The sequence below is a fragment of the Nycticebus coucang genome, chromosome 5 (assembly GCF_027406575.1).
Source record: "Nycticebus coucang isolate mNycCou1 chromosome 5, mNycCou1.pri, whole genome shotgun sequence".
Taxonomy (NCBI): domain Eukaryota; kingdom Metazoa; phylum Chordata; class Mammalia; order Primates; family Lorisidae; genus Nycticebus; species Nycticebus coucang.
This window is the reverse complement of record NC_069784.1, coordinates 112,482,717-112,495,521: the sequence shown is the minus strand read 5'-3', so window position 1 is coordinate 112,495,521 and position 12,805 is coordinate 112,482,717. Positions and strand designations below refer to the sequence as shown.

Below are 12,805 nucleotides of genomic sequence, written 5' to 3'. Positions count from 1 at the left end.
TAAAATAGGAAATTGAGCAAATGTATTTGGGACATTTCAAAATCCAATCATAATTTAATACATGAAACCACTACATTTTACAAAGGAGACTTTTTTTACTGTAGTACAACAAAACTAGAAATTAATAACAAAAGTTTAGAATTTATAAACTATGAAATTTATTTCATAAAGCTGCTGGAAGGAGGAAATCAAAACCACAGAAATGACAATATCAGTATAATGGTGTGAAATGTAAGGACATTACCAAAGATACTCTGGAAACTACTGTAGCATTTAGGGAAAAAAAAAAATAACAGAAAAGGACAAAGGAATAACAAATATATAGTCATATAAAATCAATGTTATTAGTACAATGGCTAACACATCAAAGGAACAGAGTAGTAAATTAAAATTGCCTCATCTGATTACCTTCAATAGTAAAAGAAATTAAAAACAGCCTCATCTGATTACCTTGCTCAGGATTTCATTTTCATGCATTTTTTTTTTTTTTTTTATTGTTGGGGATTCATTGAGGGTACAATAAGCCAGGTTACACTGATTGCAATTGTTAGGTAAAGTCCCTCTTGCAATCATGTCTTGCCCCCATAAAGTGTAACACACACCAAGGCCCCATCCACCTCCTTCCCTCCCTCTTTCTGTTTCCCTCCCATAACCATAATTGTCATTAATTGTCCTCATATCAAAATTGAGTACATAGGATTCATGCTTCTCCATTCTTGTGATGCTTTACTAAGAATAATGTCTTCCACGTCCATCCATGTTAATACGAAGGATGTAAAGTCTCCATTTTTTTTAATGGCTGAATAGTATTCCATGGTATACATACACCACAGCTTGTTAATCCATTCCTGGGTTGGTGGGCATTTAGGCTGTTTCCACATTTTGGCGATTGTAAATTGAGCTGCAACAAACAGTCTAGTACAAGTGCCCTTATGGTAAAAGGATTTCTTTCCTTCTGGGTAGATGCCCAGTAATGGGATTGCAGGATCATGTGGGAGGTCTAGCTTGAGTGCTTTGAGGTTTCTCTATACTTCCTTCCAGAAAGGTTGTACTAGTTTGCAGTCCCACCAGCAGTGTAAAAGTGTTCCCTTCTCTCCACATCCACGCCAGCATCTGCAGTTTTGAGATTTTGTGATGTGGGCCATTCTCACTGGGGTTAGATGATATCTCAGGGTTGTTTTGATTTGCATTTCTCTAATATATAGAGATGATGAACATTTTTTCATGTGTTTGTTAGCCATTCGTCTTGTCGTCTTTAGAGAAAGTTCTATTCATGTCTCTTGCCCATTGATATAAGGGATTGTTGGCTTTTTTCATGTGGATTAATTTGAGTTCTCTATAGATCCTAGTTATCAAGCTTTTGTCTGATTGAAAATATGCAAATATCCTTTCCCATTGTGTAGGTTGTCTCTTTGCTTTGGTTATTGTCTCCTTAGCTGTACAGAAGCTTTTCAGTTTAATGAAGTCCCATTTATTTATTTTTGTTGTTGTTGCAATTGCCATGGCAGTCTTCTTCATGAAGTCTTTCCCCAGGCCAATATCTTCCAGTGTTTTTCCTATGCTTTCTTGAAGGATTTTTATTGTTTCACGCCTTAAATTTAAGTCCTTTATCCATCTTGAATCAATTTTTGTGAGTGGGGAAAGGTGTGGGTCCAGTTTCAGTCTTTTACATGTAGACATCCAGTTCTCCCAACACCATTTATTGAATAGGGAGTCATTCCCCCAAGGTATGTTCTTGTTTGGTTTATCATAGATTAGGTGGTTGTAAAATGTTAGTTTCATTTCTTGGTTTTCAATTCGATTCCAAGTGTCTATGTCTCTGTTTTTGTGCCAGTACCATGCTGTCTTGAGCACTATGGCTTTGTAGTACAGACTAAAATCTGGTATGCTGATGCCCCCAGCTTTATTTTTGTTACAGAGAACTGCCTTAGCTATATGGGGTTTTTTCCGGTTCCATACAAAATGCAGAATCATTTTTTCCAAATCTTGAAAGTACGATGTTGGTATTTTGATAGGAATGGCATTGAATAGGTAGATTGCTTTGGGAAGTATAGACATTTTAACAATGTTGATTCTTCCCATCCATGAGCATGGTATGTTCTTGCATTTGTTAATATCCTCTGCTATTTCCTTTCTGAGGATTTCATAGTTTTCTTTATAGAGGTCCTTCACCTCCTTCGTTAGGTATATTTCTAGGTATTTCATTTTCTTTGAAACTATGGTGAAGGGAGTTATGTCCTTAATTAGCTTCTCATCTTGACTGTTATTGGTGTACACAAAGGCTACTGACTTGTGGACATTGATTTTATATCCTGAAACATTACTGTATTTTTTGATGACTTCTAGGAGTCTTGTGGTTGAGTCTTTGGGGTTCTCTAAGTATAAGATCATGTCGTCAGCAAAGAGGGAGAGTTTGACCTCCTCTGCTCCCATTTGGATTCCCTTTATTTCCTTGTCTTGCCTATTTGTATTGGCTAGAACTTCCAGCACTATTTTGAATAGTAAAGGTGACAGAGGACAACCTTGTCTGGTTCCAGTTCTAAGAGGAAAAGCTTTGAGTTTTACTCCATTCAGTAAAATATTGGCTGTGGGTTTGTCATAGATAGCTTCAATCAGTTTTAGAAATGTGCCACCTATGCCTATATTCTTCAGTGTTCTAATTAGAAAAGGATGCTGCATTTTATCAAATGCTTTTTCTGCATCTATTGAGAGGATCATGTGACCTTTATTTTTGCCTCTGTTAATATGGTGGATAACGTTTATAGACTTGTGTATGTTAAACCAGCCTTGCATCCCTGGGATGAAGCCTACTTGATCATGATGAATGACTTTTTTGATGATAAGCTGTAATCTATTGGCTAGGATTTTGTTGAGAATTTTTGCGTCTATATTCATGAGTGAGATTGGTCTGAAATTCTCCTTTTTGTTTGGGTCTTTTCCTGGTTTTGGTATCAGGGTGATGTTTGCTACATAGAATGTGTTGGGGAAGATTCCTTCTTCCTCAATTTTTTGGAATAATTTCTGCAGTACAGGAATAAGCTGTTCCTTGAAGGTTTGATAGAATTCTGGAGTGAAGCCATCTGGACCAGGGCATTTTTTGGTTGGAAGATTTTTTATTGTTTCTTTTATCTCAGTGCTTGAAGTTGGTCTGTTCAGGCGCTCTATTTCTTCCTGGCTGAGTCTAGGGAGAGGTGTGATTCCAAATACTGATCCATTTCTTTCACATTGTCAAATTTCTGGGCATAGAGTTTCTGGTAGTATTCAGAGATGATCTCTTGTATCTTTGTGGGATCAGTTGTTATTTCCCCTTTATCATTTCTGATTGAGGTTACTAGAGATTTTACTTTTCTATTCCTCGTTAGTCTGGCCAATGGTTTATCTATTTTATTTATTTTTTCAAAAAGCCAACTCCTTGTTTCATTAATTTTCTGAATGATTCTTTTGTTTTGAATTTCATCGATCTCTGATTTGATTTTGGATATTTCTTTTCTTCTACTGAGTTTAGGCTTAGATTGTTCTTCTTTTTCCAGTTCCATAAGATCTCTTGTGAGATTGTTGATGTGCTCTCTTTCTGTTTTTCGAATGTAGGCACCTAAAGCGATGAATTTTCCTCTCAAAACTGCTTTTCCAGTATCCCACAGGTTTTGGTAGCTTGTGTCTTCATTGTTGTTATGCTCAAGGAAGTTAATGATTTCCTGTTTTATTTCTTCCTTCACCCATCTGTTATTCAACAGAAGATTGTTTAATTTCCATGCCTTTGGGTGGGGTCGAGCATTTTTGTTAGAGTTGAGTTCCACCTTTAGTGCCTTATGGTCTGAGAAGATACAAGGTAAAATTTCAATTCTTTTGATTCTGTTGATATTTGTTTTGTGTCCCAGGATATGATCAATTTTGGAGAATGTTCCATGGGGTGATGAGAAGAATGTATATTCTTTATCTTTGGGATGGAGTGTTCTATATGCGTCTATCCAGCACAGTTGTTCTAGGGTCTCATTTAAATCTCTTATATCCTTGTTTAATTTCTGTTTAGAGGATCTGTCCAGCTGTGTAAGAGGAGTGTTAAGGTCCCCTGTTATTATGGTATTATCTGATATCATATTGCTCAGACTGAGTAAGGTCTGTTTCAAGAATCTGGGAGCATTTAAATTGGGTGCATAGATATTTAGAATTGAAATGTCTTCTTGTTGTATTTTTCCCTTGACCAATATAAAGTGACCATCTTTGTCTTTTTTGACTTTAGTTGCTTTAAATGCACATGTATCTGAAAATAAGATTGCAACTCCTCTTTTCTTCTGAATTCCATTTGCCTGAAAAATTGTCTTCCAACCCTTGACTCGGAGCTTTAATTTGTCTTTTGAAGCCAGGTGTGTTTCTTGCAGACAGGAAATGGATGGCTTGTGTTTTTTAATCCAGTCAACCAATCTATGTCTCTTCAGTGGGGAATTCAATCCATTAACATTTATTGAGATAATTGATAAGTGTGGTAGTATTCTATTTGTCTTATTTTGTGAGAGTCCATTGCTTAGTTTTATCTTTTGCATCAGTGTGGAGGTTAGGTTCTGTCCTTTAATTTCTGAGATCTTACTTTGCTGCTGATCCATTGTGGTGGTCAGTGTGCAGAACAGGTTGAAGTATTTCCTGTAGAGCTGGTCTTGTTGTGGCGAATTTCCTCAATGTTTGTATATCCGTAAATGATTTGATTTGTCCATCAATTTTGAAGCTTTGCTTAGCAGGGTACAGAATTCTGGGCTGGAAATTGTTCTGTTTAAGTAGATTAAAGGTAGATGACCATTGTCTTCTTGCTTGGAAAGTTTCATTAGAGAAGTCTGCGGTCACTCTGATGGATTTGCCCCTGTAGGTCAACTAGCGCTTACTCCTGGCAGCTTGCAGAATCTTTTCTTTTGTCTTGACTTTGGACAGGTTCATCACAATGTGTGTTGGAGAAGCTCGGTTAGAGTTGAGGCGACCTGGGGTCCGATAGCCCTCTGAAAGCAGTGTGTCAGAATCTTTGGTGATATTTGGGAAATTTTCTTTTATAATATTCTCTAGTATGGCTTCCATTCCTCTGGGGCATTCTTCTTCCCCTTCTGGAATTCCTATAACTCGTATGTTGGAACGCTTCATAAAGTCCCGTAATTCTGACAGTGAACGTTCTGCTTTCTCTCTCTTCTTTTCTGCCTCTTTTACTATCTGAGTTAACTCAAAAGCTTTGTCTTCTACCTCTGAAATTCTTTCTTCTGCATGGTCTGACCTGTTGCTGATACTTTCCATTGCATCTTTAAGTTCCCTGATTGACTGTTTCATTTCCTTCAGCTCTGCTATATCCTTTTTATATTCTTCATATCGTTCATCTCTGATTTGATTCTGTTTTTGAATTTCCTTTTGGTTATTTTCCACTTTATTAGCAGTTTCCTTCATTGTTTCCATCATTTCTTTCATTGTTTTCAACATGTGTATTCTAAATTCCCTTTCTGTCATTCCTAACATTTCTGTATAGGTGGAATCCTCTGCAGTAGCTACCTCATGGTCCCTTGGTGGGGTTGTTCTGGACTGGTTCTTCATGTTGCCTGGAGTTTTCTGCTGATTCTTCCTCATGAGTGATTTCTTTTATTTGTTTCCTTGCCCTAATTTTCCTTTCACTTCCTCTTGCTCTTTAAGTTCTTGTGCCTGTGGACTCGCCAGGCTCTCGCGGAGGCCGGGCTGTGCTAGTCCTCTGCGGCGGCTGAGCTCATGTATTTTTTTATTTTTATTTTTTTTTTATATTTCACATTAATGTGAGGGTACAACCAGGTCACAACATTTGAATTTGCAAGGTAGAGTCCATCTTGTATTTGTGTACCCCACCTAAGAGGTGTGATATACACTCCTATATATGCCCATTAAGTGGGAGCATATTCCACTCCTCCCCTCTCTTTTTTGCCTCATTCCTCTTCCCTCAATTTGAATTCAATTGAATTTTTCTCCTAAAGGGTGTGAATTAGATCATCTACTGGCTTCATATTAGTAATGAGTACATTGGATATTTGCTTTTCCATTCTTGTGATACATTACTAAGAATACTGTGTTTTAGCTTCATCCAGGTTAACACAAAACATGTAAAGCCACCATCGTTTTTATGGCTGAACAATATTCCATGGTATTATATATATATATATATATATATATATATATATATATATATATATATATATATATGGTTTGTTAATTCATTCCTGAGTTGAGAGACATTTAGGTTGTTTCCACATCTTGGCAATTGTAAATTGAGCTGTGATAAATAATCTAGTGCAAATGTCTTTATGATAAAATGATTATTTTTCTCCTGGGTATATGCCTCATAGTGGGATTGCAGGGTCAAATGGGAAGTCTAATTTGAATTCTTTGATGATTCTCCATACTTCTTTCTGAAAAGTGTGTATTAGTCTGTGGTCCCACCAAGGTCCACATCCATGCCAGCATCTGCAATTTTGGGATTTTGTGATGTGCACTAATCTTACTGGGGTTAGGTGATGTCTCAGGGTGTTTTTGATTTGCATTTCTCTGTTGATTAGGGAAGATGAGCATTTTCTCCTATGTTTGTTAGCCATTCGTCTGTCTTCCTTATTGAAGGTTCTGATCATGTCACTTGCCTCATGAATAGATGGGATTCTTTCCTGTTTTTTTGTTGATTAATTTGAGTTCTCTATAGATCAGCGGTTCTCAACCTGTGGGTCGTGACCCACAGGAACTGTATTAAGGGGCTGCGGCATTAGGAAGGTTGAGAACCACTGCTATAGATTGTAGTTATCATACCTTTGTCAGATTCATAATATGCAAGTATCTTTTCCTGTTCTGAAGGTTGTCTATTTGCTTTAATTTTTGTGTCCTTAGCTGTGCAGAACCTTTTCAGTTTAATCAAGTCCCTCTTGTTTATTTTTGTTGTTGTTGCAATTGCCCCTGAAGTCTTCTTCATAATATCTTTTCTCAAACAACATCCTCAAGAGTTTTTCCCACACTTTCTTCTAGGATTTCTGTCATTTCATGTCTTAGATTTACCCTTTTATCCACCTGGAGTTCTTTTTTGTAAGTCATGTAAGGTGTGGGTCCAGTTCCAGTCTTTTACATGTGGTAATCCAGTTCTCCCAGGACCATTTATTGAATACGGCTTCTTTTCTCCAATGTATGCTTTGGTTTATCAAAGATTAGATGGCTATAAGAGACTGGTTTCATCTCTTCGTTTTCAATAGGTTTCATATGTCTGTGCCTCTGTGTGTTTTGATCCCTGTGGACTTATAATATAGTCTTAAGTTTGGTAGAGTTCTGAGTTTGTTTTTATTACTAAAAATTGCTTTGGCTATACAGGGTTTTTTCTCGTTCCATACAAAAGGAAGAATTATTTGTTCTTCAAAGTATGATGTTGGTATTTTAATGGGGATCGCATTGAATCTGTAGATTGCGTTGGGTAGTATAGACATTTTTTCAATGTTGATTTTTCCCAGTCAAGAGCATGGTCTTCTGCTATGTCTTTTCTTAGTATTTCAGAATTCTCTTTGCATAGGTCCTTCACCTCTTTTGTTAGGTATATTCCTAGGTATTTCATGTTTGTTGAAACTACTGTAAAGGAAATTATGTTTTGATTTGCTTCTCAACATGGCTGTTATTGGTGTATACAAAGGCTACTGATTATGGACATTGATTTTTATACCCTGAGACATTACTGTATTTCTTGATCACTTCCACAAGTCCTGTGGTTGAGTCTCTGATAATCTCTAAGTATAATAACATATCATTGGCAAAAAGTGAGATTTTGGCCACCTTTGCCCGTTTGGATGCCCTTTATATCCTCCTCTTGCCTGATTGTATTGGCTAGAACTTCCAGTACTAAGTTGAATAGTAGTAGTGATAGAGGACATCCTTGTCTGGTTCCAGTTATAAGTGGAAAAGCTTTCAGTTTTACTCCAGTCAGTATGATATTAACTGTGGGTTTGTCATGGATAGCTTCAATCAGTTTTAGGAAAGTGCCACCTATGCCTATATTCTTAAGTGTTATTGTTAGAAAAGGATGCTCAATTTTATCAAAAATTTTTTGTACATCTACTGGCAGGATTATATGGTCTTTGTTTTTGCTTCTATTGATATGGTGAATTACATTTATGGATTTGCATATGTTAAACCAGCCTTGCATCCCTGGGATGAAGACTATTTGATCATGATGTATAATTTTTTTAATGCATAGCTGTAATCTGTTGGCTAAGATTTTAAGTGTTTTTGCATCAACATTCATTAAAGTGTTGGCTAAGATTTTAAATGTTTTTGCATCAACATTCATGAAATTGGTCTGAAGTTTTCCTTTTTAGTTGGGTCTTTTCCTGGTTTAGTATCAGGGTGATATTTGCTTCATTGAACATGCTGGGAATCTTCCTTCTTTCTCAATGTTTTGGAATAGTTTCTGCAGTATAGGTACAAGCTCTTCTGGAAAGGTTTGATAGAATTCTGGTGTGAAGCCATCTAGGACACGGCTTTTTTTTGTTAGAAGATTTTTTATTGTTTCTTCAGTCTCAGTGCTTGATATCAGTCTGTTCAAGAGATCTATTTCTTCTTGGTTAAATCTAGGGAGATAGTATGATTCCAGGTATCAGTCCATTTCCTTCACATTGTCAAATTTCTGAGCATGGAGTTTTTTATAGTAGACAGATAATCTCTTTATCTCTGTTGTATCTGTTGTTATTTCTCCTTTTATGTTACTAACTGAGGTTATTAGAGATTTTATTTTTCTGTTTTTAGTTAATCTGGCCAAAGGTTTATTGATTTTATTTATCTTTTCAAAGAACCAACTTTTTATTTTACTAATTTTCTGAATGATTCTTTTGTTTTCAGTTTCATTTATTTCTGATTTAATTTTGGTTATTTCTTTTCTATATTTGGAATTAGATTGCTCTTCCTTTTCCATTTCTTTAAGATGATTTATTAGGTTGTTGATGTGCTCTTTTTCTGTTTTTTGGGATGTAGGCATCTAGTGCAATAAATCCCTTTTTTAGGACTGCTTTTGCAGTATCTCACAGGTTTTGGTAACTTGTAGCTTCATTGTTGTTATGTTTGAGGAATTTAACATTTTCTTCCTTTATCTCTTTCTTGACCCAACTGTCATTCAGAATAAGGTTGTTTAATATCCAAATTTTTGTGTGAGGATGAAAGTTTTTGTTGGAGTTGAGTCCACCTTTATTGCCTTGTGGTCTATGAACATACAAGGTATAATTTCACTTCTTTTCATTTTGTTGAGGTTTGATCAGTATCCTAGGATATAACCTATTTTGGAGTATGTTCTATGGACTGATGAGAAGAATGTATATTCCTTAGGTTTGGGATGGAGTGTTCTATGTATGTCTATTAAGACCATTTGTTCCAGAGTCACATTTAAGTTTCTTTTATCTTTGTGTAGTTTCTGTTTAGAGAATCTGTCCAGTTCTGTCAGAGGGGTGTTAAAAATCTCCAGCTATTATGGTGTTATGGGATGATGTCATATTGCTAGACCAATCAAGGTGTGTTTCATAAATCTGGGAGCATTGAAGTTGGGTGCATAAATATTTGGAATTGAAATGTCCTCTTGTTGTATTGTTCCCTTGACCAGAATGAAGTGACCTTCTTTATCTTTCTTAACTTCAGTTGCTTTAAATCCACTTGTATCTGAAAATAAGATTAGAATTTTATTTTTAGAATCTTCTTTCAGACCATAGTTATCTCTTTTTCTAATTATTTCCTTCAGTATTGTCCTCACTATTTATCTATGTAGATGCTACATTTTTTTTTTTTTTTTTTGTAGAGACAGAGTCTCACTTTATGGCCCTTGGTAGAGTGCCATGGCCTCACACAGCTCACAGCAACCTCCAACTCCTGGGCTTAAGCGATTCTCTTGCCTCAGCCTCCCGAGTAGCTGGGACTACAGGCACCCGCCACAACACCCGGCTAAGATGCTACATTTCTTGCACTGAAAAAGTAGAAAGAAAAGTTTGTGTATGTCCCATTTTAACATAATGGAAATTCTTCAAAAAGAAGTTTCTGAAAAGTTAACTATGTTTTTCTTTGTGTGAGGCAAGCAAGGTTGAGTTTTTAATCTTTTTTTCTTAGAGCTATGGAATTTTTGTTTTAGAGGATAATTATGAAGTAAGATTGATGACCCATGTATGTTTTCTACTGGGGAATCCAGAGTGTCTTACATTCAGTAGCTCTTATAGGAATTTCTCAAATATCTCTTAATTAGAAAAGTTCTTAAGTACTTTTTACTATGTTAATTAAACTCATTTAATCTGACATTACTTTCAGAAATTACTAATCTAATTTGGGGAGCATTAGCCAAGAGATATACTCATCACATGCTCTAGAACAGTATCACAGTATCTAAGTAAAAAACTAAATGATCTTTCCAGTATTCCATATTTCTGAACATTAATTATTGTGTTTATCTTTATGTAACTAAAGCTATGCTTGGCTGAAACTTTGCTGTTGTGTCTTCTTTTCTTAGCTTGGCCCTGTTAAAAAGAATTTTAAGAATATTAAAGAAACTACAAATAATGATGAAAGTGCAGCTAACACTGATAACCAAGAGAAGACCTTGCAAATCACTAAAAATAAACTGAGGAATACACACTCAGCAACTGAAAATCCAAATGATGATGTTAGTATAGTGGAAGACAAGCACGGAAAGCCAAATAAAAAGGTAATGAAGACAGTGTCCCAGGTGACAGCACAAGAAATGGAACCAGGGACCCCTGAGAAGAAGGTGCAATCTACACATCAGAAAGCACGTACAAAGTCATGGCCAGGTGTGGATCATCAGGAAATTGAGAAGGCAAATGAGGAAAGAGAAAACAATAATTTAGAGGAAGAAGATGAACTAATGCAAGCATATCAGCTCCAAGTAGCTGAAGAAATGGCAAAGGAGATTAAGAAGAAAATTAGAAAGAAACTGAAAGAACAGTTGACTTACTTTCCCTCAGATACTTTATCACATGATGACAAATTAAACAGTGACAAAAGAAAAAAGAAAAAAAAGAAAGTTCCAATTCTGTCCAAAGATGAAACAAGGTACTTTACATTGATAATGTCTTATTTAAAAAAACACTATTATTTTCAGTTTTTGAATGTTTCCTGTACTTTAACAGAAAATTTTTAGTCTTTTATTTGGAGACATTGCCACTAGGATAATAACAGCTGACCTTTACATAACTCCTTACTATGTACTATGTGCTTTTTAGGAATTGACCCCTTTATTTCTTTTAACAGTCCTATGAGGAAAAGTAATATTACCATTCTATTTTTCTGTCAAAGGAACTAAAATCATAGAATTAGTAAGAGACTGAATCAGAACTTCGGCAGTCTAGCTCTAAGTTAGACTCTAGTCTCCACCCTTAACTCTAGTCACTTATATCTGCTTTTAAAATAATAGGAACCTAATTACTCCCCTCCCTTTTGTGAGTTACCAATGCATGTTTGGATTTATAAGGCTTTTTTTCTTATGTCAAGAACATTTGTTCATTGTAGAGCTATTGAAAGATAATCACTGTTAGCAATTCGGTATTCCTCTAGTCTTTCTCTATATGTACGTCTATAAGGGTATAAGTCTCTGGGAGTGTACTCATACTTTTATGCTCTTCCTTGGAGGAAACAGTAAGATAAAAATGACTTTTGACTGCTATAGTTAACTTTTTTTCCCTGTGCAGCTCTCTCTCTCCCTTATTTATTTATTTTTTTTCAGTTTTTGGCCGGGGCCGGGTTTGAACCCGCCACCTCCAGTATATGGGGCTGGAGCCCTACTTCTTGAGCCACAGGTGCCACCCTGTGCAGTTCTCCCTTAAAGAAACAACTTGAGGTGGGAAAATTCTGTTAATATAGGTGACTGTTCCTTGGCATTCAAGGGTAATTTTCCTTTAAGCCCTCAGCTAAAAATAATTCTCCTATTACTAAAAGCTAGATGATCAGCAGTAAAGAGAGGGCAACTCAAGTGCTATGTGTTAGTTATCTGTTGCTGTAGTAACAGATTAGAAAATTACTACAGAATTAAGTAGCTTAGAACAACAACAAACGTTTATTTTCTCATAGTTTCTGTGGGTTAGCAATCCCGGAATAGCCTAGCTGGGTGCCTCTGATTCTCACAGGGAATTCACAGGGCTGTAGTCTAGGTGTTAGCTAGGGCTGAAGTCATCTGGGGAAGGATGTGCCAAGTGACATATCTGTTAGAAGGTCTTGGAAGATCAGTTTATAAGATTACTTATGTGACACTGGCAGATGTCAGCTTCTGACTGGCTTTTGGCCAGAGACATCAATTCCTTGCCCCTTGGAGTTCTCCCTTTGGTCTGCTCACAACATAGCCACTTGCTTCTCCAGAGCAAGGGCTCTAAAAGGAGCAAAACAGAAGTCACAGTCTTTTTGGAACCTAATCTTAGAGTGGAATCCATTACTTTTACTATAATCTATTAGAAGTGGTCTCTAGGTCTGGCCCACACTCAAAGGGAAGGAAATATCAAGAGTTGAATGTGAGGAGGGGCCATCTTAGAGGCTGCTTACCCCGCAGTATATGTAAATCTTTCTTATTCTCAGCTACCAGATCTGTAAAGGAGTGATAAGCATACTTACTGTAAAACAGGGCTAGTTCATGAATTTTAGATAAAAACATGCCTCACATGACAGTGGCATGCAAAGGGTAGCTGTTCTTAAATAGTATTTGATGATGTGATAAATAGCTTTCTAGAATGACTGATTTGAAATATTTCTCTTATCTTTTTATTTCTCAGTGCTTTTTTGAAAGTGACTAAAGATATTAGTTAAATGCAGA

The 12,805-nt window shown here is 36.2% G+C and overlaps 1 protein-coding gene across 8 annotated transcripts in view; it reads left to right on the top strand.

Annotated features, from left to right (window-relative positions):
• Nucleotides 1-12,805, top strand: part of AHI1 (Abelson helper integration site 1) — a 233,237-nt gene that overhangs the window by 18,680 nt on the left and 201,752 nt on the right. For all 8 annotated transcript variants that reach the window (XR_008380181.1, XR_008380180.1, XM_053591642.1 and 5 more), the window contains exon 4: nt 10,496-11,058. Coding sequence is in view for 6 of the 8 variants with exons in the window: in XM_053591642.1 (XP_053447617.1) it covers nt 10,496-11,058 (563 nt within the window). In the remaining 2 variants the exon portion in view is untranslated. The remainder of the gene's footprint in view (nt 1-10,495; nt 11,059-12,805) is intronic.